At 45.1% G+C, this 27,662-nt stretch overlaps 1 protein-coding gene across 1 annotated transcript in view; it reads right to left on the reverse strand.

The window, feature by feature from the left end:
* TCERG1L (transcription elongation regulator 1 like) overlaps positions 1-16,631 on the reverse strand; it is a 174,037-nt gene extending 157,406 nt beyond the window's left edge. The window contains exons 1-3 of the mRNA XM_057506491.1: positions 16,221-16,631; positions 14,129-14,275; positions 13,185-13,365 (exon numbers count right to left, since the gene is read on the reverse strand). Coding sequence (XP_057362474.1) covers positions 13,185-13,365; positions 14,129-14,275; positions 16,221-16,544 — 652 coding nt within the window. The 5' untranslated portion in view covers positions 16,545-16,631. The remainder of the gene's footprint in view (positions 1-13,184; positions 13,366-14,128; positions 14,276-16,220) is intronic.
* Between the last annotated feature and the right edge of the window lie 11,031 nt (positions 16,632-27,662).

The following is a 27,662-nucleotide window of genomic DNA, read 5'->3' on the forward strand; positions in this document are numbered from 1 at the left end:
TTGTACATATAAACACCATACAAACTTATACCTTTTAAATATTTTAGATGTTGGATAAAATAGATCTTTATTTTTATAAGATCATAGACATAGAAAGACCATATTTAAATTCAAGGTGTTCACAGAAATGGGCAGTAAGTGAATTTCTTTGAAATACTATCCTAACAGCTTATTGAGTAATCACTCTAAGTGTACTCACAAATAGATTTTTGACATCTTCACAAAAAAGAGGTGGTCATTATCTTCCCACACTCCCTGCCCCGTACAGGAGACACTAGCCACGTGTGGCAATTGAGCACTTGAAATGTAGCTGGTCTGCCTTGAGATGCACTGTGAGTGTAAAACACACACTCGATTTCAAAGACAACACAAAAAGGTGAAAGCAAATATCTCATTAATAATTTTTACATCAAATTCAGCTAAATAAAATTAATTACTAAAATTAATTTCACCTGTTCAATATACTTTTAAAAATATGAGTACTACAAACTTCAAATTCCATACGTGGTTTGCATTCTATTTCCCATGGAGACTGTTGCTCTAGAATAGGTACCAGCTTCTGGAAACTTCCAAGAAGAAGAAAGGGAATCGTGTCTAACTTAGATTTCAAGCCCACAGTTATCATGGAATTCTGACACTTCCTAGCTGTTTTCTTAGTATTATCTCAGCACTAATACAATGATTTAGCATCATATCTGTAACATACAACTCTCATTTCCCAACACACTAATACATTACTCTGTGGAATGTCACCCATAAATTCAGTGAGAAAGTGATAATAAATTCCTGGTTCTTTAAATGATATGAGTTATATTGGGAAACACAAATCTCATTTAATTTTTTTCATTATCTAGGCAGTCTCTCAATTTTAATTGATATCTGAATAATTTACCATTGGGTCTAGGAACACAACCAATGTTCATACAAATGGAGGCTTGAAGTCCAGTCTGCACACAGAGAAAATACAAAGGGACAGCTGCTATCAGAAGGGTTACTTATCAGCTCTCAGAAGGGGTAGCTGGCTCACACGATCATTTCCAAGAATACACCATCCCCACCTCCGTCCTGTCCCATCATGTGGGAATATCTACACAAAGGAACAGTGCTGTCATCGAAGATGCCATGGGGACTTTAGCCATTTATGTCAATGGCTAATATAACAAAATAAATGCATTTAATTCTTGAAATAATGCCAATTCAGATAAGAAAACTGAGGCACAGAGAGGTTGAACAATGTTCCAAGGTCACACAGCTAGCAAGTGCGGGGGTCATCTGAACCCAGGCAGACCAGCATCAGAGTGTGTGCTGTGATGTCACTGAACTTTAAACCACTGATGGGAGATGGCTTTGGAGAAATGTTTTTCACATGCAAGTACTGTTCTGACTTCTTCCAGATGGCACGATTCATAGCACTTCTTGCATTTCCACCCAGAGTTTTCTGTGCAACTGGATGGCAGCATGAGCATACTAGCTGGGTGAAGCACAGGCCCTAGACTGGCCTCCTCAGGCCTCAAAGGCCCCTGGGGGCTTCCTGCTATCTCTACGAGCCACATGCATCTGCATCTTTTGCTAAAATATCTGTTTTTCCATGATATAAAAGCAGAGCGTCTCCCCCAGCGCTCCAAGTAAAATTGGGGATCCTGAAAGATTCATCTGTTTATCCTTTTATTCCAGAAACCCAGGCTGAGAGCTGAGGCAGAGGGTCAGCTGAGAGGTCATCACTTTGCCTCCTGGTAAGCTGGGCTGAGCCTTGACTGGGGGTGATGATTACATCCTACTGCCCCCCTGCCACCCATCACCAGCACAGGTGACAGCCCAAAGTGCTCAGATAGGTGCTCTGCAGAGACTCTGGTTCTCACGGAGAGTGGTGCCACCACGGCGGGGGACCCCAGGAATCCACACAGTAAGGTTTCCAAGGAAATGAGAGGCTTCTGCCTGAGGTCTTCCAGCTGAAGGCGGGGCTCTACTCCTCTCCAAGTATGATGGTCGTTAAAGAAATATATCAAGCATCTTCGCAGGACAAGTAGACACAGTTCCCCTGTCTTCATTCTGTTAGTGCTACGTGGCCAACACAGAACTTTCTTCCATGCTTTCTTTCAGAAATTCCATGGTTTGGAATTTTATAATTGGGTCTATGATCTATTTAATTTTGTTTATAAGGTGTTGGTCCAGCTTTGTTTGTTTATTTAAAGATGGTGTTCAGTTGTTCCAAAACCATTTCTTGGGAAGGCAAGCTTTTCTGTATCACATGCCTTTGTGCCTTTATCGAAAGCCAACTGACTATAAATGTATGTGTCTATTTCAGAAAGGTTCATCACTGTGTGATCTGTGGATCTTTGTTTTTATGCTTTTGTCAATTCCACAAAGCCCTCATTCTCACAGCTTTATTATAAGCATTCATCAGCTAAGTATGTGTCCCACACACTCGTTTTTGTTTCAGAGCCCTGGGGGCTACCTTCCTGCCCTTGGCTTTCCATACCAACCAGAGAGTCAGCTTGTCAATTCCTATGAATCAGGGACTTTATTCGGGATTACGTGGACTTTATAGATCGATCTGGAGAGAACTGACACCTTACCATCCTTGAGTCAGGGATACAGCTGAAGTTCACGTTGGCCTTGAATCCCGCAAACGTGTCAAAATGACAGTGGGACTCTAGCTGCTGGCGGGCTCTCTGACACGGTCTGTGTGCCAATCATTTTGTCTGCCTGTGGAGACTGTGTGTTTCTTCCTTTTCAATCTGTATGATTTTCGTTCTTTTTTTCTTTTTGCTTTATGCACTGGTTAGAACTTGCAGTACAGTTCTGCACAGTGAGAATACAAACCCTTGCCTTTCCTGAATCTTCGAGAGAGAACACCAGGCATTCACAACGAAATACATTAGCTGCTGCTCTTCCTAAGCTGCCCTTTGTCAGTCTGAGGAAGTGTGGTTTGATTCCTAGTTGACTTAGAGGTTGTTGGTTGGTTCTTCACTCTGAATGGATGCTGAGTCTGACGTGTGTGTTTCCTGCATCTTCTGAAGTGATTGTAATGCTCTTCTTTATTCTTTTGATAAAGCAAACACATTGATTTGCTCATGTTGAACCAGCACTACGTTCCTAGAAAAATTCCCACTTGGTGAAGATGTACTATCAATTTTATATATTGCAAGTATTATTTTGAGGATTTTTGCATCTATGTTTATGAAGTGTATTGGTCTATAATTGTCTCTCTGTGCAATATCTATTTTGTTTTTATATCAGAGGATGCTGATCTCAAAAAATAACAACAACTTGGGAAATGTCATTCCTTTTATTTCCAAACAAGTTTACTTAAATTTGCCATTATTTCTTTCTTAAATGTCTGATAGAATTCCAGTGAAGCTGTCTGGGCCTGAAGTGTTCGCTGGGGGAAGGAATGAAATTATGAATTCAATGTTTTAATAGATACAGTGGTATTTCTATTTCTTCTTGAGTGAGTACAAATAGCTTGTGACTTACAAAGAATTTATTTCACCTAAGCTATTAAATTCATTGTTGTGAAGTGGTTTATAATACTCTCCTGATGAGACAGGGACCGTGGGTGTGGTCAGAGCAGGGTGAGGGCCTCCTCCGGAGAAAAAGCAAAGCAAGGTAATTACGGTCAGAACGATGTAACAATGTGCAAAGAAGTCCCTACTGAAACTCTGTGTTAAGCATTATGCAAAGTCAGAGTCACACTAATTCTCTAGGGTAAAAATAACAGACTAGGAATACAGTCTTCTTCAGTGAAATCAGTTAAAGCTCAAAAGGCCAGGAGCAACTTGGTCCGGGATGTTTAAGTGTTCTACAGATAAAGAGAAATGTCTCAACATAACCCGCGACTTCACTGTATCAATTTAGATCATGACACTGTTAAATTTACCTTAGCCTACTAAAAGGCCTAGCTTATTTAACTGTGCCTATGTGCTGTGTTGCCTTCTCTGATCCTAATCAAGTAATCTGAAACCTAGGAAAAAGACTAATTTAGTAAGCAAGCCCAACTATAAACAGTCCAAGAAGTTAAGAAGTAAGATTCTTAACACACTTTAGCAAACAGGCAACAACGCAGCCCAACTTGGGCAGGGCAGGCAGTCTTAACTGACATGCTTCCAGAGGGAAACTGCTATCCTGAGAAAGAATCAGAGCAGCAAATTTCTTCTTACGCATCAAAAATGAGCATTCAGGGACAACTCAACAACTCTGCACCCCTAGCCCTTCACCCCCATTCCTGAAAATCCTCAACCGTGCATAAAACCCCTAGACAACGCACCACCCCAGACTCTCTTGTCCCCTCCTGGCCTGAGCCAGGAGCTCTGTCCTCTCACTTTATCTCTAAGTAAAAGCCTGTACCTTGCTCTCCTACCTTGAGTGTTTGCAAAGCTCATTCTTCAACTCCGTGAACAAGAACTCTGGCATCACTAGCACATTTTTATGTTTTTTTTTTTTTATGTTAATACCCATGGTGACGCCCTTTTACTCATTCCACACATCATCTGTATTGTCTTTCTTTTTTCTCTCATTCTCCATAGCCAGGGGTTTTTCAGTTGTATTGATTATTTCAAAAACAAAGCTTTCTTATTCATTGATTTTCTTTGTATTTTTCTGTTTTAGTTTCATTGATTTTTGCTGTTATCTTTTCAACCTTGCAACACTGAGTGTGCTGTTAGCTGTGGGTTGTTCCATATGGCCTTTGTTATGCTGAAATATATTCCTTCTACACTCAATTTGTTTAGGATTTGTATCATGAAAGGATGTTATATTTTGTCAAATACTTTTTCTGCATCTATTGAGATGATCATGTGATTTTATCTTTCATTTATTAATGTGATGTATCACATTGATTGATTTGTATACATTGAACCATCCTTGCATTCCAGGGATAAATCCCACTTGATCATGATGTATGATCTCTTTATGTGTTGTTGAATTCAGTTTGCCAATATTTCATTGGAAATCTCTTCTTTATTAACATAGGCATTTTAATGCTGTAAATTTCTGTCTAAACACTACTTCAGCTTTGTCTCATAAGAATTTTTTAATATTTTCATTTTCTTTCAATTCAAAATATTTTCCAGTTTCCTCTGTCATTTCCTCCTTGATCTATGTATTACTGGGGAATTATTTGTTATATTTCCAGATATTTGGAGATTTTCTGGATTTTTTTCTGTTATTAATTTCTAACTTAATTATATTGTAGCCAGATAACAAATTGTGTATATTTTACTTAAAATTTTTTGACTTGTTTTATGGCCTAGAATATGGTCTGTATTGGTGAATGTCCCATATGCACACAAAAAGTATCAGGCAGTATTCTATAAATGTCAATCTAATCAAGTTGGTGGATAGTATTCTGTAAATTCTTTAAGTCCTTACTGATATTCTGCCTTTCTGCTCTATAAATGACAGAAAGATGAATGCTGAAATCTTCAAGTGCAAGTGTGTCCATTTCTTTGTTCAGTCAGTCCATTTTGTCTCCCGTACACTGAAGCTCTTTTATTACATGGTGACATTTACAATTGTTGTGCCTACTTGGCATGTTCTTAATTATGTATTTTTAGTGATATAATGTCCCTTTTTATCCTTGGTACTATTTCTTCTTCTGAATTCCTATTTGCTTAATATTAATACAGCCACTCTAGCTTTCTGATTTGTATTTCCATGCTATAAAAGATGTAGCATGTTTTTACTTTTTACTACTCTATGTCTTTATATTAAAAATGAGTTTCTTGTGGATATTTTATATTTGAGGATGAAAATCTGAAAATTCTGCTTTTTAATTAGGGAGTTTACACCCTTGTATTTAAGTCTGTCATCTTTCAGTTATTATTTTTTAAATATTTGTTCTGTTATTTGATCCTTTTCTTCTTCTGCCTGCTTTCAGGTTATTTTCATAATTCCAATTTTATCTCCACAATTTTTTATTAGTTATGACTTCTTTTATAATTTTAAGTGCTTAGTCTACACTTTATAATATATATTTTAATTTATCAGAGCTCACCTTCAAACATTATATCTCTCAATGTATAGCATACTAGCCTTAGAGTTCTATGCTTCAGTTTCTCACTTTCATCCTTTGTGATTGTTAACGTATATTTTGATTTTACATATGATAAATGCACAAATTACATAGCTTACATATAAGCTACATAAATTATTTATAAATTCAATAATTATATGTAAGCTAATAAATTATACATAAATTATATTACAGATGTTAAATGCACAACTTATATAGTTTCTTCTTTATACAGTTAGCATCTGATGGAATAATTAAAAACAATGAAAAAACGTATTTCACCTTAATGTATTCATTCCATTTCTACATTTTTTATTTCTCTGTGCAGATATAAGTTCTGTTATTACATCACTTCTTCATAAGCTTCTTTATAATTTCTTGAGCTGTGAGTCTACGACCAATTCATCCCTTTCAGCTTTAATTTCCTTGAGGAAAATCTTATCTCTTTAGGTTTTGAAAATTGTTTTTGCTCAGTATGAATTTCTTGACTGAGAGATTTTTCTTTCAGTCCTTTAAGTGTGTCACTTTGTTGCCTTTCGGCTTTTATAGATTCTGGCAATGAAAGTGCTGTGAATTTAATCTTTGTTCCTGTCTGTGTAATGTGTCTTTTTTCTCTAGTTTCAAGATGCTCTTAATCTTTGAATCAGAAATTTGAATATGATTTGCCCATGTTTCAGTCTTGGGGATTGCTGAGTCCCTTGGACCCATGTTTTGATAACTTTCATTATTTTTTGGCCACTGTTGATCATTACCTCTTCAAATATTTTTTTCTGCCATGTTTTTTTTCCTCATGAGATTTGAGTTATATGCATGTTAGACCATCTGCTATTATCTCATAGCTCTGGAAAAGGGCACTCTATTTTTTTTCACATTTTCTCTTTGTATTACAATTATAGTAGTTTACATGGACCTATGTTTAAGTTCACTTATTCTTTCCTCAGCTATATCACATCTCATGAGTCCATCAAAGTAATTCTTCATTTCTTATACCATGTTTTTCCCTAGTACTACAGTTTGACTCTATTTTCCATATGTGTGGTAAGATTCTCTGTTCATGCATGTTGCCCTCCCTTTCTGATAGACTCATTAACATAGTATCATAGTTATTTCAAAGCCTGTGTCTCATAGTTCCAATATGTGTGTCATCTTAGGATCTGGTTCTGTTGCTTACTTTATCTCTTAACAATGGTTTATCACCTCTGGCTTTGTTTGTGTGTCTTGTAACTTTTTATTGAATGCCAGATATCATGAGTAGAATAATTGAGAATGAGGTAAACAGGATTTACTTATGGAAATGGGCTCACCCTTTCTCCTGTTAGGTGTCAGTGAGCCAGGTGTGTCAGTGTACCAAGGAGTTGACCTGGATTTGAATTTTGTTACCACTGTTGTCCCACCATTTTCGAAATCCTCTAGCAATCCCTTTTGCTTACGGTAAGTTTCATGGTGTCTGACAGCTTTTCTTAATATTTGTGCTCCCTTCCTCCAGCTTTCAGCCACTCCTATATTCCTGCATCATAGAAAGGGTCCCTCTCCATGCTCTGGCTGCATCAGCGGCAGATGGTGCTGCCTTCCCCCATACTTGCTAGACTGGCCTCCTGGGCAGGATGCCCCCACCATACTCAGTCTTAGATAATGTTATTATCTGGGCTTTGAGTGTGAAAATTTCCAAGTGTTTCTTTGAACAAATTCAAGGGATTTTGAGAATTTGTACCCTCATCTTTCTCATTTCTTCTCTTCCCAATTTTACCAGCATATTTTGAGTTTACGTATTCAGGTATAATTATTATTACAATCCCTTCTCCATCAAGAAAATTATGTAGAATTTTTCTCTCATTCCTGTAAGCAAATTAATAAATGTTCACATATATCCTGTGTGACTGATAAGAATTGTTGATAATTATGGATACTTGAAACCCGACTTCACATTTTTGGTTCTTGCTTTAAATTAATTTCTCAATTAATGGAGAAAATTAAAGAGAAAAGCATAAATTTTTATGATATAAGCTTGTCCCAAATTTCTCATATTCTATAAAATGATTCTAAGGTGATAGTGTTGTCATGACTTGAAAATTAGAGGAAACATAAACTCAAATCTGTTTTTTAAGGGCTTAGTGGTAATTGTTTGGGAAATAGGATCATTGTGAGCACAACCAAATATAAATACAGTAAACTACATTTTTCAAAGGCAAAGGCAGAGACTGTGCCTTTAAGCAACTGACCTGAGCCTACAACAAAAGATAAGGCAAAACTGATAAGAAAGATAAAATAGAGCTATAGAGTAATAACAACATTACTTCAATCAAAGTAACATCTGGGGTGAAAACATAAGATGTGACGGTTTGTCCATTGCTTATTTAAGGTCTTTTCCTTGCTTATGCATGTGGATGACTTTTTTGATAGGCATAAGTTTCTTTGATCACAGGTGTTTTTCCTCATTATCCTCTAAGGTTTTCCCCATCAGTAACCACATGTTATACTGGGGAGAGATCTAAAGCAATGGCCCCTTCTGGCTCCTCCAGGTAGCACCTCTCCCAACCCAAAACTTCAGCAGCAAGAGTGACAGAACATCCAGTGTTGCTGCATTAAACCTTTGGTGCCCTCCAGGCGACTTTTAAGGAGGGCAAGTATAGAATCATTGCTTGTCTTCTCTTCTACCTATCACTTCTCTTTATTCTCATCTCCTCTTGTTTCCCATATATGCTTAAGCATTTTTTTGTTGTCTTCTACCATTAGATTCAGAATATTTTCTTCTCTTCAGTGATTTTAATTGCCCATTTTTATAAGTTTCCTTACATTCTTTTCTCATTTCTTCAAACAACCTTTCTACATTACTTTGTACTTCGCCCAATGCCCTTTGATCTTTTACTGCTTTTCTATGAAGCTCTTTTTTTCTTATTAAGTAAACCAAACTTAATTTACCTAAGATGTTTACAGCCTCCTGTGCAAAAGCCTTTTCCAGCTCTGTTGTTCTGCATCTTTTGAGTGAATGAATCTATTATGAAGTAGAATATTTTCAGGTCCCCCACCTCACCCTCCATTTTCTCTCTCTCTCTTTAATTATCTTTGAATGAGTGAGGCACAGCCAGCTTTTTTTTTTCCCAACAAGGCTTTTGATCTTAAGTAGAAGGGCAATGTGACATACACAACTTTTAGACAAATCTCCACATTCCAGCAAACTATTATTTCATGTGTCTTTCCTAGATAGAGGAGGAATTAATTTTCTCCTCCCCTTGCTTGATACTCAGAGTTTAAGTAGTTTTATTTCTGAGTAGCTTAAAGGTCTCTGCTATTCTTATTTTTAGAATTTGGGTACAGAGACTCCTGAGCAAGCACCACTTCCGTCCTGACCCTGTCTCCTCCTCTAGTTGTGATGAACCCTATACCCTAAGGTGCAACGCAACCTCTTTCTTTCCGAGGAAGGAGAAGGACTCCCAGCACCATATGGAAGGGTAAAGCAAGGCTCCTGTCCTCGGGGCAGATAAGTTCCTAAAGGAAGGAGCGCCCACAGTAGCCACAGGCTGCCTCGCTCTCCCACAGTCTGGCCCCAATCAACTTCTGAGGTTTGGGAATGAATGAGTCCTGGCTTATTTCTCAGTTCAACTGATTCACACTATAATCAGGGGTAATTCCTTAAAAAGCCACTGAATTATTCATTGGAGATTTTAGTTTCCAGCGCAGTGGTAATGTTGCATATTTTTGTAAGCTTGGAATCATGTTGGGGTGAGAAGCCTCTGCCTTCTCTGTGTCTGCCTGGCTCCCTAAGAATGAATCCACTTTCCTGAACAAACCGTGAGTCCCAAGCTGAGGAATGACGGACAATCTCACTACACTCTGGAAAAAGCCTGGACTGACTCGCAACACCAGCCCAGTGCAACAGCGGGACTCCTGCTCCGTTGAAGAGGTGCCCCGAGCCTGGGCCACCCACATCTACTTCTGTGGTCGAGCCTTACTCAGCCACTTGTGGTTACCTGGTGGAACAACATTTCTCCAATGTTTGTGTCTTTAAACATTCTATCGTCTTTGCTTGGAATTCCATTCCCCTTTTCCTGCCCTAGCAAAGTTCTGCTCAGCCCTGGTAACGTGTTCCAAGGGTCCTTCCCTGGTGACCCCCTCCTACGACTCTCCTTGGATGCCTGCAGAGAGCACATGATCACAGTGCTGTGTGCTTATCTGCTGACTTGCACATTCCCCACTGAAGCCTGACCCCGAATGGTGCCCTGCATGGCCCTGGCTCCTGTCCCAGGCCCACAGAGGACGTGAGCAACACTGGCTTATCTAATGAGTGAGGCCAAGAATATGACACTAACTGAAAGTAGTCAAAAGACATTTTTTCAAATCTACATACAATGGCAGATGATCACCTTTACTGTCAACATTATTATCAACCTTATTGTCATTATTGTCAACATTCAACCTAGTATATATCAAAAATAAAGTTAAGTCCTTTATAATGTTTTAATAAAACATTTATCATTTAAGTTTTAGATTACTTATCTAAATTCATTCAAGCTGTACTAACATTATATGATATTAGCTGTTGTTGTTAATTCTTAAATCAACAATAGCTCAGGGGTGATGCAATACTAATACGCATCTCAGAGCTCACCTGCCTGGGTCTCTCTGTCCTTGGCAACCTCTGACTCAGTCCATGAACAACGTGCTTTCAGACAAAACTGCTCCCTAGTGTCACAGCACTTGAGCTCAGGGTATATATTTCCATTGTCTTTAAAACAATACTGCCTACAAAACACTACTTCAAGAATGATTATTACATTATCATCCAAGAAAACAAAGCTTTGTTCACTGGGTTTGCTTAAAATGAGGGGGTTTGACTCACACTTCCAGCTTTCTTGGAGTTGTAACCATGCTTCCGCAATTAGTCAAAAGATGATAAAATGTACCTATGATTCTGGGGCCATTTACTTCTGAATAAAATAATTTATAATAAGAGTGATCAATTGAAGGTATCAATTATATATTTGTACATCATGTATTATATATTGTATATAACATACACATTTTATATTTAGAAGTGTATACTATGCAATATAAATTATAACACTTAAATTTATCAATTTATAATAGGATATAAATTTAATAGTGATTTTAATGGCTTTTAACAGTATCTTTGAAAATTTACATGTAAAATGTTTTAATGAAGTTACATTTCTCATTAATTATAGTAAAGTTGAAATGATGTAGCTTAGTTTTTTGCTGCCTGGGAATTACCGTACTAAACACCTTTATTGCATCCCCTCCAATGTTCTCTGTTAAGCAGTTAGTATCATATAAATAATCCCCTAAATGTGTTCTTTGGACTAAAGAGCTTTTAATACCAGAATTGTAATTCCTAAGAATTCTGAAATTTATCAAAAAATCAGAACTTTCATGTTGCAGTTCAGAAGCTCCCACCTCAAAACAAAAGCATTTGACTTTAAATGCCTTTAAAGGTTATTAAATTAACCTATGGGGCCACATACAGTGTCCCCAAAAGATATGTAAAACTTTAATTGTTATATTCCTGTGGTTCATAAATCAAAAAAAAAAAAATCCAAGGGAGATAAAAGCAGAGATTTGACAAATGGTGGAGCAAGTTAGAATGGACAGCTATTCTGTTACTGACCATATTAGTAAGAAATACTATTTTATTTTGTCCTTTAAAACATATGAGTAAAAAAGTCAAGGGTAAAATTAACACTAATATGCTTTGTGTAAAGTATGAAATATTTGCCACATAATAGTAAGTAAACAATATCAACACGATAGAAAAGTTATGATAAGTTACCATAAGCTTCTTGAACTAAAAAGATATTTCGCACGTTTACAGTATGTTTTCTAAAAAGGTTACTGCAAAATGTCTCTATGATAATCAAGAAGAATGAGCTGAGAGGGTCAAGGCCATGCAATGATTTCGTTGGAACAACTGAACCGATTTCACTATTTTTTAAACTAAATTTTCTGATTATTTTGGTGACAGTTGTTGCCAAGGCATAAGGTACCTAAAATATTCTTCCTTCGTGTACAAAAAGAGCCCCCTGAAGTCATGAGTCCTTGTGCAGTATGTGCTCTCTGGTCATCTTAGTGTGAACTGTTTATAGATGTGTTTGTGTAAGTACGGCTTTCCAATTTTTAGTAACTCAGAAATGCACAATTACAAGGACAGACAGCAACTTTCAATCAAGAATCATTTAAACCTCTGAAAAACACAGACAGTTGAGTTGTTTTTCCTGACGTATTTACTAAACAAGAACCATAGCAAATTAGAATACACAAGGTGGTAGGCAAAGAGAGATGAAAACAAATATACCTTCTAAACCAGCACTACATTATCCACAGGAACATATCTCATTACTGAATTTTAGAGACACGTTTTGAGACAAGCTTGATAGGTAGGAAATTGCAGGAAGATAATATAATTCTTAAGTCATAAAATATTCCATAATGGAAGGTGTTATAAGATAATTTTGGCACAGACAACATTTGCTTTTATAATATGATCTATGTTAAGGTGATTTTTTTTAAATCAATTTAAAAATTCATAAGATGATTTTATTCTCCTGTTACTACATAGGCTTATTATATAATCTTTCATCCAAGGATTATTTCATGAGAGTTTGTTTCAGGACATATGTTCTTTTAGGTCACTAGACTCCAAAGATAGAAAAAATCCATCTTCCAAACTGTATGTTTTTATAGCCCATCCCAATATCACCCCTAATGTGAGGCAAAATTTACAAAAGTCTTACATGGGCCCATGTCCTGCAGACCTGGGAGCTTTGTGGCATGCAGCTCACCCTACACAAGCCACATTTATAAAACACAAGTTACCTGATCAATTAGTGTCCTATTAGGAGCTATAAGCAGAAGGTTTAGTCTAATTCTAAAAACAGAGCACCAAAAATATGATTCTGTGCAAATCTCCTCAGCCATGTCTTCATCTTAAAAACAGATCCCATACTTTAAGCCACAGTGAATGAGATACCCAAGACTCAGTTTCTCTGAGAAAAGTAATCACACCCATAAAAAGAAATTATATTTTACCTTAAGAACTTGAGAGAACTGTTTCATTAAAACAACAAATAAAATTTTCATACCTAAAACTAACCTATGACTAAAAGCAAAAAAAGAAGAAGAAAGCCAAACACACTGTTACAACCATTTGGGCACCCACCTGGTACCGGCTGAGGTGCCAACACCACCGTAGGCAGAGGCCTGGAGGCAGGAGCTGGTCTGGACAGAGACATAGCTACTTGATTTGCCAACACATGAGGCTTTTCATGCCCGTGGAACAATCTTGATTCCTCAGGATATATCCATGTTGAGTCCAGAGCAAAGGAATTATTTAAAAAGATCTGTGTCCAAAAATAAAGCAAGCATAACGTTTAAGACAAGACACATGATAACAGCTATTTGTAAAGTATTTCTCTTAGGTTGATCAAAAGTTGAGGATTCTGGAAGTGGGGACTCTATAAAAGCATCATTCTAAAACTTAAAGATCCACAGGGCCCCAACCAACCTATCTTCTAGTTACAATGTCCTGGGCTGGTCTTCAACTACTGACTTGGTTAATTCAGCCCAGCTGCCAGTTTAAAGACTACAGAGCCACCCCAATAAGGTAAGTAATGTGCTGGAGAACGAGCCTCCAAATTCCTTTCTTTTCATTTTCAAGCAAATGCCGTATAGTCAGTAAATTTGAATTCAAAAGCCAAGATAAGCCATCAGCAAGATGAACACGCAAAGCAGTTACAGTAAGAAAAAATTGCTTTTAAAATTTATACTAGAATTGTAAAATGTTTTAGTCTGGATTTTGATTAATGGTTACAGATTTAAAAACTGAAAATTTAAAAGTAGGTTCTGATTCAGAAGCAGAAATTTTATATTGTCCCACGGAATCCCAGTATTTCAAGCTAAAACAAAAATGATCCCCCTCATACACAATCTACCAGTGCCTTTGAACAGACCTATCTTATTCTGAAAAGGTTTCTCTCTAGACCTAGATGGTCAATCTATTGCAATTAGAAAAGAGCAAATACACGTGTGTCCTATTGTAATGGAAATGCCCAACAACTTAACAATTAAAAGCCCATTTATCCAATTAAATTACTGGCATTTTACCTTACAAGTAGGTATCCTTTTGTCTATCCAACTTTTCCCAACAGGAGGCAGAAGAGCAGATGGGCAGACCTGTGGGAAAATGGGCACCAACTCCACAGTGGAAGGGGAGCACAGTCCTAGAGGTGGCGAATGGCCGCCGAACAGCCACTGGAAGCCGAGAGAAGGGAAGGGAACGCTCATCAGTCAGCCTGCATCTGTCAGCCACTTTGTACTAAAAGATGCTGGAGAACTGCTTTAACGAGGGGATTTAAAAATGCATGTATTTGATTATGAAAAAAATTATCTTTCCCCAGTCAAGAAAAACCATAAATATTCACAAATTTTAAAAATTCATAAAAGTTTTCATATCTGAGTCATCACAAAGCATCACCAGTACTGACTGCACTTCTACACTGAGTAAGAACCTCTTAAGCAAAAACCATTACATGAAGAAATGGGTTTATGTCCTGAGAGAATGAAACACCACAGTGGGAAGGTGAACTGCTGGGCATTCTTTTTATAATTCTTGAATTCTTTTCATAAGCAAGCAGAGAGCTAAATTTTATGATATTCCTTCCAATACAACATTTTGCATTAATTATATTTATCATTTGAAAAACAAACACAACTAATATTTTCAAAATAAAACTAGCCTCGAGGTTAAGACCCAAAGTTTCCCAGGGCTCACAAATGCAAAGAGACTTCAAGGCAAAGAAAATGTAAGGGAGCTTATCACACACGGAAGGTCTCAACGCACAGGATGAAGTATCACACACTGACAGGGGCACGTCATCTAGGAGGCCCTCTCCCTGATGAAGACGACTGAATCTGCATCAGGGGTGAGCTAATAAGATCATTGCTCAATGATGTGGAATTCTTCAATACATATTTGTTTTAAAATTATAAAAGCACTTTTTAATTTTCCTCCTGTGTGTACGTGTTCCTTTGGTTCTAAATATTATTATTTAAGAAAAAATATGCAGCATGAAAATATTTAAAAGGTTAAGTTTTTTGTTTTTCTTTTTAAATTTACACAAGAAAAAATGCAGTTTTCTGTACAGAAAAAATATATACATATGTATATAGTTCCTTGACATTATATACCTCTAGTGGTAGCATTGCGACATAACAACCCCTTCAAAATACTGAAGAAACTACCAACGTTTATTCAATAAAACCTAATATGAACTGCATCACACATCGTCACACATCAAAATGCAATATCCAGCTCTGCATATGTGAAGTATCATTAAGTCTAAAGACCAATTTAGAAGGAGTTTAATAACATCTTTCAGAAAAACTCATAATATAATATTGGAATTAAATTAATTAAGTGGTGTATTCTAACATACCACTCATTGAATATGCTAATGAGAACAATCCTTGGAATAAAATACATGTTATTCCCTGATTTAAATACATCTGCATAGTTAGATAGCAAACAATGGATCTTGCCAAAACCAGCCTGCCTCGCTGTTGCACCATTAATCAAAGATACAGTCACTTTTCCTGTTTAATTCCAGGTTTTAAGCCCCAAACTCTTCTAAAGTGCAATATGGCATTAGCGAATTTGGTGGGCTCGGGCTGACCTAGGCGGCAGGGAGTCACCGGGAACACGTCTCAGTACTAAATACAGAAGGATTTCCTTGCCGGCTCCCATTGGTTTGGATTCTCCTAAGCATTGTCCTGAGTCTCAAATGGGAAAAAAAAGCATCCAGATCAGAATCAGAAATAGCTATTGATCCCCAGCTTGCTTTTCAAGTCTGGCAGAGACTGTAAAAGTATTAACTTCCTGCGATCAGTCCGCCAGGGCCGCGGCCGACGCGCCGGCCCCGGGGCTTCAGCACCAGGCTCTGGACAGCGACCCCGGCCCGGCCCGTGGCGCCCGGGCCTCGCTGCGCCCGCTGGGGACGCGGCCTCTACCGCCCCGCGGGGCCCGGGAGGAAGCCTGTGAGGGCTGCCGGGCGCCAGAGCGGGACGTCGGAGCGTGAACTTTGTTGCCCAGGCGTGGCTGCCAGGCTGCCCTGCGATCTAGGGAGCCGAGGACCCCGGGAGGGACCCGGCCCGGCGGGGAAGCCGGGACCCCGACGCGCGGCCGGCCGGGACGCGTTACCTGCCCGCTGAGCACGCGGTGGTGGTGCGCGGCGGCGGCGTGGTCTGGCGCAGAGGGCGGCGGCGCCCACGGCAGCAGGGGCTCGCCGGGCGCGGGCCAGCCGGGCGGCCCCGGGAACAGCGGCGCGGCAGGCGGCTGGGCCGCGGCGAGCAGCACGGGCGGGGGCGCGACCCCGGCGCCCAGGCGGAGCAGCCCGGCCGGCCCGGGGACCATCCAGACCCAGGGCGGCGGCGGCGGGTCTGCGTTCATCGGCCAGAGCAGAGGCTGCCGCCGCCGGGGCTGCGGCTGCCGCCGCCGCCGCTGGAACCTGGCGCCCACCAGCATCCTACATCCCCGCGCGGGCGGCGGCGGCGGGCGGCGGCGCCCGAGTGCGGGCCGGCGGCGGCGCGGGCTCCGGAGCCAACTCACTTGGTTGCGCGGCGCGGCCGCTCGCTCCGCCCCTGCCCCGCGCGGGGAGCCCCTCCCCCGCCCGCCCCTAAGCGCCGCCGCCCGCGCCGCCGCCGCCGCCGCTCCCGGCCCGGCCAGCCGGAGCGCCCTCCCCGCCTCCCGCCCGCGCCCCTGGACCCCCGGACCCGCGGCAGCCGGCTGGGCGGGGGCACGCGGGGCGCCGCGCTGCGGGCGCGCTTGGCGGGGAGCCCGCCCCTGATCGCGTCCCCGGGTTCCCCGGCGTCCGCTGGAGGCCGCCGGCTCTCGCTGAGGGTGCGCACGGCGGGGAGAGCGCTCGGGCAGCCCCGGAGCCGTGGTCCACGCGCGGCGGCGATCGGAGGCCACGTGGAAGCGCCCGAGCCGGACGTGTCCCACCGCCTCGCGGGAACAGCGCAGGCCGTCCGTCCCCTTCCTGGCTGAACCGGGTCAAGGGCGCAGGGCCGGAGGCCAGGCGGGCGCCAATTGCCATCGGGGACTGGTAGATTTCTCTCTGCTAAACACTTCCCTACCCCTCAGCGGCCCCCCTCCGACGCCCCACTAGCTCGGGTGCGAGGCACCAGGCAGTTCGCCTCCGGGCCTTTGCACAGGATGTCCCCGTTGTCGAACTGTGAACTGGTCCCGAATTCCCCCAGGCACATAACTGGGCTCCTCTACCCACCGCGCGCGGCTTCTGCTGTGCGCCCTGAGCTTCCCGGGGCCAAGGACGGACCCTTCCTCCCAGGACCCTCGCTCGCCCTGAGCTCTGCGCCAGTCACAAGCAGCCACCGCCAGGCGGCGCGCGTCCCAGCCTCTCCTGCCGACCTCCCACCTGCAGCGGACCCAGTCCAGGGCGCATTTCTCTTCCTTGTGATCCGGGCCCACAACAGCAGCTCTGAGACCCAGCCCAGCCCTGGCAAGCGCTGTGCTAATAAACTCCGTAGGGCGCGAAGAAGAGGCCCAACCACATTTGGCAGCGCCAGATCAGGGCTTCTCAGGAGCATTTTGTGAGCGGCTTCCAGCTGCCTAAAGCAGAAGAGGGTTGGGGGATGGGGTGGTTATGATGCGGGCATTTAAGGGCGGTGGTCAGGAGAAACCTACCCTGACCTGGCGCAAGAGCATGCTCTCTGCTCCCTACACCCACGGCCACTGCCAGGTCACCTCCAAACTGGTCCACCGACCACCATCCTGAGATGAACTAAAGCACCAGAGTGGTTTCACCTTGCTTTCTAGGGCTGTTTCCTCATTCTCCAATTTGCTTAATTTTCTCTTGGCCTGGCTTGATTCCTTTTAGATCTGGGCATATGCTAATTTATATAGCTGGCTTCTCCAGACAGTCCTCCATGAAAACCAGTTTTCAATTAGCAAGTTTCTCTCTCTCTTTGATGCAAAAGTATTGGCACGGTTTCGTTTTTTTCTCACCTAAAATCAGAAAGCTCTGAGATTAGAAGCCTGATACTATTCCACTTAAGCCCTTAATCACGCACATATATATGAATGGGCATACACACATATGGTCAAGTGTCTTGATCCTGACTGTCACAGCTAAACAAAGCTGTGGGACAGGCATCTTTAGGCAGGCTAGCATGGAGCCCTTCAAGGGCCCCCCCTGTTTGAATAAGAGCTATTCATCCTTCTCCATCATTTGGAGGCTCAGAATGGGGTACCACTAGTGGCGGCCTGGCCTGCGTGCTGCTTCCAGCAAAATGAAGTGCTTCATATCCTGACTGCCAGGAAGACAGGGTTCAGCCTCGATTTGTGGGTGCTTAGCAGGCACTTAGGGGAAGAGCCTCTCCCCATTCCTGCAGCACTGCCCCTGGAATGGTTCAGTAAAGTCAGCATCTGTCAGCTGGTGCAGTTACTCTCCTCCTGGCTTTCCAGTGCCCTGACCACATGGTGCCTTGGGCACCTGCTTGACTCTGAACAAGAGCGAGGAAATCACAAGGAGCAGGTCACACATAGAACCTCAAAGTAGCCCAGACTCCTCTGCCATTTCCTGCCACAGGCTTAACTGTATTCATTGATTACAATGTTTGAACCCCTTTTCTGTACCATGCTGTGCACTAATTCCTATGTATGTCACTGAGGACAACACAAAGGCAGAGTGATTTCCACTAATTAAGTAATTGACCTGACCGTGGCCCCAGGAGACCGGTGAATTCCCTGTTCTTGGCACTTGTTTCAGTTGGGTTCATCCGAAGGTTTCCCCACATGCCAATGAACCCGGAACAATCCTATACCCCTTGGAGAGCAGAAGCCCCCCTCATAGACCCTCTCATTCCAATGGATACTTAAGAGAACTCTCGAAAGCAGGGCACCCTGTTTTCCTTGGGGACTGGAATTCAGGGGACCACCCATCTGTGAGCAGAGGCTCCGTGTCGGGCAGACCTCTCCTGCTGGTGAGCAGGTCTACTTACCCGTCAGCACCCCAGGGGTCAGCCCTGGGCAGGACACGTGGCTGGCACAGCTTACACTCAGGCCCTTTATCTGCCTATAAAAATTAGTGAGAAATTTTCTTTAGAAAATGTTTGATATACAATCTAGTCTCAAGTTCTCCAAACCAATAAAAATAACCTTACGTTTGTCCATATCATTCAGGCAAAAACAGCAGAAATTTCCAGCTAAGGTGAAACAGCCCTAAGCAGGAAAGAGATCGACACCATGAGAAGACATGTGACTAGCGACATATGCTGATGAGTTCTGAATTGTTTATTATGTTTCAGGAAAAAATAATGTTGGGTGTTAGGGAGAGATGAAATAAGATTTTGAAATAAAATAAGATTTTGCAGTCCAGTTTTTTTTTTTCTTTGAAGGTATTTTACTATGTTTTTCTAAATAAAATGCAGTATGATCCATATAAAAAGGAAAGAGGAAAATTGAACAAATTAAATGCAGAGTTAAAATAAGCTGCAGGGGTACAGGACACAGGTGGAGGACCGAGCTGTCACCAAACAGCACACTGCTGCCTGAGCACCTCCCCAAAGCAAACGCCCTTCTGATCAGACCCAATCCTTCCCTACTAAAAACTCACCAGCTGTGAGATGATGAAGCCCTGGACGGAAGCCACAAAAGTGAGCCATCCCAGCGGGAGACCGGCATGTCCAGGAGAAGTGGGCAGTCCAGCACCTGACTTGGTGTGGGTGGAGGAGGAGAGGGTGTGGGTAGTCGCCAGAGTTCCGCTGACCCTGGGGGTCTGTGCAGCTGGGCATCCCTTTCCGGAGAGGAGGAGAGTGGGCAGGAGAGGCTGACCTCACACACACCGGCTTTGAAGCCTCCCGGGACACCTGGGAAGATCTGTGTCACAGCTGCGAACTTCACTCTGGAGCTCAGAAGCCAGGTCTCGGGGAGATACACAACTGGAATGTGTATCTAAGGAAGAGAGACAGCTGTCCAGTGTCACTGACATCAGAGCTGTGGGTGGGTCACCCCAGGAGAGTGCACAGCGGGAAAGGCAAGCCACTAGCTTGGGTCACGTGGGGTCACATGATGGGGACTTAAGAGGGGTAAACTGAGGCAGGCAGTGGCCAGGAAGCCAGCCTGGATGGGCAGGAGCATGCTTGTGTGAGAAGGGTATTATTATCATTTTTACATTAAATATGTTACTGTAGAATATCTGGAAAACACAGAAAAGCATGATTCAAACCCACTCAGAGAAAAGGAAGGTGAACTCTCTGGTGACCTCCCCTCCACAGTCTTTTCTACTCATCTCTGTTTCCACATCACACAATAATATATATTGTGTGTATATTATACATAGTGCATAGTATAATGTTGCATTTTGTATTAAATAGCACTTTATAACATTTTTAATTCACCTTGTACCATATATAGCCTCAAATCTAATTTTTTTTCACTCAATTCACAGCATGAGTATTTCCCCTAATTATTAAAAATTCTTAAGGAAGCCCACACTAGCCAAGCAAACCCCTCACTGAGGACAGTAGGAGTCGGGGTTCATGTGCCCCACGTGGGAATTGTGTGGCCAACTGCAGGACAATGGAGGCACCCCGCTCATCAGCCTGTCCACTGTCCTGCCAGTGGGTTTCAGCCCCGGGCAAGCTCACTATGGATTCAGTGTGACCAAAGGAATGACAGTAGAACGTTCTTGGGGTGAAAGGGTGTTGCCCAACTTTATTTCCAGGTGGCAGGTTGGTCACTAAAATCCCATCCACTCAGAGCAAGTCTGCATGCAGCAAGCCGGTCTCTGCCTCTGGGCGCCTCTGTCTGCCCAGCCGTCCTCTGGGCCTCTCTGCACAGCAGTCCTGCACAGCCATCCTCTGGGCCTCTGTCCTCAGCGCTGCCACCACTCCAGCCTCTGCTCTGCTCTCCTGCAGCCTTGCAGCCCTGCCACCGTGTGGTGCCCAGAGCACTGGATAGAGCTCTTTATATAATAGAGTCAACAGCCATGTATTGCCCACAGGTGTGCAGTGAGCTAGTCAACCAGGGCCAGGTGAGAATCCTGGCCACAGGAACTTTCATTTTATCCACATACACATTGTGTAGTTATGAAAACTACCTACCTACCTACCTACCTACCCTGTCTATCTGTCTATATATTCATCTGAAACATATATCAAATGTTGCAGATACTGGAGTGTGTGAGGCAAGAGGGAGCCCTGTAAAAGCAGACATCCCAGGAAATCTCCCCAGATATGCAGCACAAGGCAGAGGCTGTGGGTGGGAGCCGGGTTACTCTTGCAGGACCTCCACCCTCCAATCACCCCGAGGCACTTCCCAGGGTCCACACTGACCTCTGGTCACTGCACAGGTGCACCTCTTGGTTCAGCTCATTTGAGAGCCCTGGATGGCAAGAACCACCTGCTCCTCCTTCTCTCCCACAGCAACAAGGGCCCAGACTCCCCATGAAGATTGAAGGCCCAGCTCAGAGCCAATGGGAGCCCGTTACTGAGTCCCCACTGGGCAAGAACAAGATCTATAGTAGGACCGACAGACAGTGAGGCAGCAAAGGCTTTGCCGGTTATGTTCTGCAAAGGGGGCCCGCCGAGGAGAGGAGAGGGGTTGGGAGCCAGCCGGGCTGTTTGCCAAGTCACACGCCAGGCATCAGGATGTGTCCACCCAGGGGGGTCACCTCCTAAGGTCCACACCAAAGTGGCCTGGGCACCAAGCTCTGGGAATGGCAGGGAGACAGATCGCCTTCAGGAAGCTCAGAATCTGGGGGTGCGGGCCTCACTAAAGTGGTCATAAAGAACAGTGGGCCCTGTTCAAGGAGGGAAAGAGGTCCTCTGGGCTCCAGGTCCATAAGCACAGGTGGGACCGGGACTGGGGCATGTCCCCCCGGAGTCCACCACCCATTCCACGTGTTCTACTCTTTAGACCGAGGATGACCCAGGCAGCAGAGAGGATGGGGCTGAGGAACCAGGGGGCGCTCTCAGGACATGCTTCGGGCAGTGCAGGTCTCTACTGCCCCTGCCCCGCCTCCTGACCCCAGCCCTCCTGTGCCCTTTGCCGTCCCTCTGCTGTCTGATTTCCCCAGCTGCTGAGCAAAGGGTGGGGGTCCTTAAGCTTGTCAGAATGGGATTAATGGGGCATTTAGGACGCGGAGGAAGAGAAGGCACAGGCCAGGTGCACTCTCGCCGGCTGTGGGGTTTATCTGCCTGGCCCAAGGCACACACGTCAGATGGCATGACTTGTGGGTTTTGAAGACATGAAATCATTTGCACTTTCCCTACAGAGACTGACTGAAGGAGCCAGAAAGCCATCCTGAAGTGTGCTAAGGAAACTTGCCAGCCAAAAAACACCCAAACTCTGTATTCTGACACAAACATCTGTACTTACAAACAGTTTTATTTTGTTCCATCAAGGCATGTTGCTCTCCTGTCGGACAAAGCCACAGCGTTAATCCTGCTCCGGTCTGCCAGGCGGAGAGCGCTCTTTACCCGTATTTCTTAACTAGGGCAATAAAGGAGTGGGAGCCCACTGTCTGTGTCCCTGCGGAGAGGTGCACTGGGTCGTCACTCAGCTTAATGACACTATGCTGAGCCACATGCTCACACATAAGAGGGGCCGCGACTGGGAAATGTGTTACAGCATACCAGCTAATTGGAAATAATTCAGGAGAAGCAGTTTGGTCAGAACTGGGGAAGATGCAGACTATTAAGGGCATTTTTAACACAATGGTACCGTTCGAGGGCACAGCCAAGACTCAAGGTAATATGAGGTCAAGGGGAAGCCCCGCTGTGCAGCCTCCAAGCAGGGAGAAGCCTCGGCGGTTAGCACGCTGAAAGCATCCGTCTTTCTCTGCAGGCTCATCTGCCTCTTCTGTACACCAGCTACACGGTAGAATCCAACCAGGTTCAAATTAGCACAAACTCCAAAGTACAGGGGCTGAATTCGTGAGAGAGCCCAGAGCACATTTCTCTAGAGGCATTGGAACAAGTCTCCTGTGGAGCGGATGGTCCGGACCATTCCCGGTGGCTCAGCGCCTGCCAGCCTGGGCCTGAACTGACGGGAATTCTAAAGGTGACCGGCACGCCCTCCCTCCCCGTGAGCAGCCCCGGAGCAGCCCGGATGGGCTGCCCGCCATGCAGGCTTGCTGCTCAGTGACTCGGAGTGTCTAAGTGCCGGCGTCCAGCCTGCAGGGTGGGCCAGTGGTGGAGCTCAGGTTAGGCTGGTGTGTCCATCCTTGACCTCTGCACGTGGTCCCCTCTTCCCACACGTTCCCCCCATCCCTTTATTTCAGGGAAGTCTGGACCGGGCAGCTCCCCTCTTATTTTGCCTGGCAGCACAAATTCCTGAGGTGTGACCACTCTGTATTCAGCAATCATAACCCTTTAAATCCAAATTCCTTACTCTTTTATAGTAAATTATATTTCAACAGAAAAAAAGCAAGGAGATGAGTAAATGAGCCCTCCGCACCACTGATCGTCTTAATATTTTCGCCTTGATAAACTCTTCTCAGGACAAGGAAAGAAGTAAAATGTCATGGAAGACAGTCTGTGTTTTTCCTTCCCCGAGCCGTTAACTTAAATAATTCTGTGCGCTCAGCAAATTCTGCCACTTAACCTTTTCTCTGACTCGTCCAACTCATTAATAAATACATTGAAATATACTTGCTTTGGGGCCAATCTCTAGGGCATCTGACTTCTGATCTTTTTCCATGTTCAGATTTAGACAGGACAAAAGTTTTGATTATTTAAGGAGCTGAATGGTAAAATAGACGGGCAGACATGAATCTGTGGGGCCCAGGAGTGAGGTTTCCACAGGGTCTCGGGGGACGGAGAGCCAGGCCATCTCCCTGCGGTAACGTCTGCTCCGTGAGCCCCTGGGGCTGACCCGGAACCAGGCAGGGTGGGGATGGCCCAGCAGAGCCAAGACTTCCCCCACGACAGCCTTCCCCCTAGATGTCACAAACGGTCAGGAGCCAGATGCCCCAGGGTCTGACCTCCAAGTCTGCTCAGGTGGGTCATAAAGATCCTGTCCCTCCCAGATATCCTCTGGCCACGTCCCTGACATGGACCTCAGGTGGCCATTTGTGAGAGGTGTGGACCAAGCAAATGGTTCTACACTGAATGGGCATCTCATGTGCCCAGTCTGGGCCCCAAGCACCCTGAGTGGCTGTGTGATCTGGACAAGTCCTGCCACTCCCAAAGCCCCAGTTTCCCCAAATGGAACCAGAGGCAAGTCATCACCTTAGTGAGTCTCCTGTGGAAGTGAGGATGTGTGCCAGCAGCCCCACGTGGAGCCAGGGTGTGGCCGTGTCGGCGAGGGGGCGAAAGTCACGTGTTCTCTGCTCGGTGGCATGCTCGCTGCTCCTGTGTCAGGGCTGCGTCCCCACCACCTGGAGCAGTGCCCGGAGCCCAGGAGCTCAGTGACCTTGCACGTGTGCTACCCTTCCCATCTGCTACTATGGAACCAGATAGGGCTTTTTGAATGGCAGCCTTCCTGCTGGGAACATTGGGGGTCCAAGGCCAGGCCCGGCAGATCTGGTGTCTGGTGAGGTCCTGCCTCCCGGTTCACAGCCAATCACCTGCTGGCTGTGCCCTCACCTGGCAGAGAGCAGACAGAAGGCAAGCTCTCTGGAGCTCTTATAAGGGTGCTGATCCCACCGTGGGGTTCCAGTCTCATGACCTCATCTAAACCTAATCAACCCCCAAATGCCTCCTCTCCAAATGCTATCACATTGTGGGGAAGGATTTCAGTGTGCAACTTTTGCGGGCACAGACATTCAGACTATTAAAGCATGCCTGTGTGAACTTCCTGAACCCCACCCGATGACACAGAGTGTGTGGGGAGCCCAGGGGCAGTGCTGTCAGCGCGGCTTCCTGCCTGGGCAGCCACCTTTCCGTGCCCCAGCAGGTGAGACTGCTCAGAGCTTCATCCCCTCCTGGGCACCTGGTGCGGGGCCCGCCCACTGCTTGGGGCCCACAGACCACATACAGGGCAGGCCCAGCGTGCCACCCCTCTGGGGCCTCGGTGCTTTGGGAGGGACACCTTCCTTAGCAGAGAAGAAAGGCAGAAAGCATACAATAAAATGACCCTGAAAGAGGGAAGGCAGTAAAGCCCACGGGATCCAGGGTCCTTCGTTTTAAGAGGGCAGCTCCTCTCACCCACCAGACGGGGATCTGTGTGCCCTAGAACGCAGTCCCCACTGGGGCCAGCTGGAGGCTGCCGTGGCCTCGGCTCCGTGGGACATGAGGCACCGCCCATGGGATTCCCAAGCCCACCCACTAATGGCGGGGCTGCAGAGCCCAAGAGGCCATCTGCTCCTTACCGAGTCCCTGCTGTCCCACAGGCAGGCCCTGGGCACCCGAGGTACCCCAATGGCCATGCTGGGACCAGTATCTCGATTCCTTGGTGCCCAGTCTGGCGCATCCTCCTCTATCAGCAAGACAAAGACCGATTACAGATGGACAAATGGATGCCCTCTGGAGAAGACAGGGTGCCACGGGGCCCCCAGGTGCTGGGTGCCAGGCCTGCCAATGCCAGCCCAGCCGGCACACAGATGCGCTCCCAGGGACCAGCTGAGTGGCTGCGGGGCGCCCTCCCTCCCTCCTCCTCTCTCCTCCTGAGTTCTCCCTCTCTGGCCGGGGCGACTATTTGAATTTGTGGTAGTTAAATATTCACACAAAGTGCCAGCCTGCCGTGCCAGTAAGGTGGCTGTGAGGAGGCTGGGCCAAGGTTCCCTGCGGTCGTTGTGGCTTCTGCCCAGCACCCAAGCAGACGCTGCAGATTTCACATAGGCCCTCGCCAGAGCTGCTGTCCTCGTGCTTGGGGGATGCAGAGTCCTTCCGTCACTGCTCCCTGCTGGCTCTCCTCATGGGCAGCCAGACAGGCACCTCAGGGCAACGGCACTGGCTGGGTGCTCAAGTCATTGGCACAGCCCCTTCCTTCTGTGCTCAGAGTGTCCGGCGTAAATGGCACATGTTCTCGGAACCAGACACGTACTGGACCAGCGCTCATAGACACCCTTGCTGATTGAGGAGCTTATAATCTGTGTCTTCAAGAAAGTTTCTCATATGAAACATCAAAAAAAGAATTATGATTACAACTTTAAAAAATATAGGGCTGAATTAGCAAATAAATGAATGAATGAATGAATGAATGGTTAGTGGACATCCTGCAAGGCCAAAATGACCAGGAAACCCCAAACGGGGGCACGATCAGGCGAAGCTGTGATTTCGGGATGCCTGCTGCGCACGGCGATGAAGCACCCCCGCCTCCCCGTGCTGCCGCTGTAGGAGCAGGCGGAGGGCCCCAGAGATGCCCACATGTAGCGGGGATCCCAGAGAGCTGGCATCCTCCGTGTGGGCCAGGAAGGGCATCCTGTGAAAGGAGGCAGTCAGAAAACTTGCCCTTTCTGCACCCGATTCTAAGTAACAGGAAGAGGATGCCTCTCCTGAAAATTTATAACCACAGACTGTCCTCCGAGGTTTGGGATTCATACCACCTGTGTGACATTAAAAAAAAAAAGAAATGTTTGAAGTGGTCCCTGATGGGAGGTGGCCCCAGGCACCTGGCAGTAAGGAACATAAACCTCCAGAGGAAGACGTGGTAAATCCAGTCCCCAGAGATATGCTGTAGAAGATCAAAGGGACGAATCCCAGAGCAAGAAGCACAGGAGGAAAGAAGTCATCATGACTGAGGTTTGCAAAAAAAAATTGGAACAGAGAGATCAGAGCCCAAAAGACAGACAGTGCTGGAGTGACCAGGCATGGGATATAAAATATGTGCACTTGATACATTTAAGTACAATTTAAATATCCTAGTGCACTCTTTTAAAACTATTTTTTAAATGTGCTAAAGTCATAGCTAAAGAATGAGATTATAAGAAACAACTAGGTGACTTTGTAGCCTGATTTAATAAACCTTTTAGAAATGAACACAGTGTTTGAGATTTAAAGCAATGCATGGATTGAAAAGCAGATCAGACACAACAGAAGAGCTAGGTGCCTGCGAGGGGTCAGGACCCGCCCGTGTGAGCGTGATGGGAGGACGTATGGGTTAGAGTGACAAGGGCTGGTGTGTGTCTAGCTAGAGCTCCAGGGAGTGATGGAAGGAAGAAGGGAAGACAGGAGAGCGGCACCTTCAGAGACACAATGGCCACCCATTGCCCACAGTCTATGGCATCCAGGTCCCCGGTTTTGGGAAGTGTGGCAGATCCCGAGCACACTCCTCAGGCTCTGCAGGAGACTGGGACATGTGGCGGCCCTAAAGGAAAGCGGGGGGCAAGCTCTGAGAGGCTCGTGGGCCTGGCATCGCATAGCAGAGGAGGCCAGGATGCACCCGGGTCCAGGCACATGGGCTCCAAAGTGAGTCACCGCAGCGCTGCTGCTTTTCCTCACGCTGGGCGATAGGACACTGGCCAGGAATGATGCCCTTTGACAATGAGCAAGGTTCCCAGACCAGGAAGAGATGGCGTCTCAAAACTACCCAGAATCTTCATCAATGCTGATCGGAGAATAAAACAGCACGCATGCCCCTGTCCTCAGTCTTTACGGATGAATCAGGATACCTCAAATGGACTTGTGCATCTTCTAATACTCCTTTAAGTAAAATTATTTCTATGGACAGAGCCCCACA

The sequence above is a fragment of the Manis pentadactyla genome, chromosome 8 (genome assembly GCF_030020395.1).
Source record: "Manis pentadactyla isolate mManPen7 chromosome 8, mManPen7.hap1, whole genome shotgun sequence".
Classification (NCBI taxonomy): Eukaryota; Metazoa; Chordata; class Mammalia; order Pholidota; family Manidae; genus Manis; species Manis pentadactyla.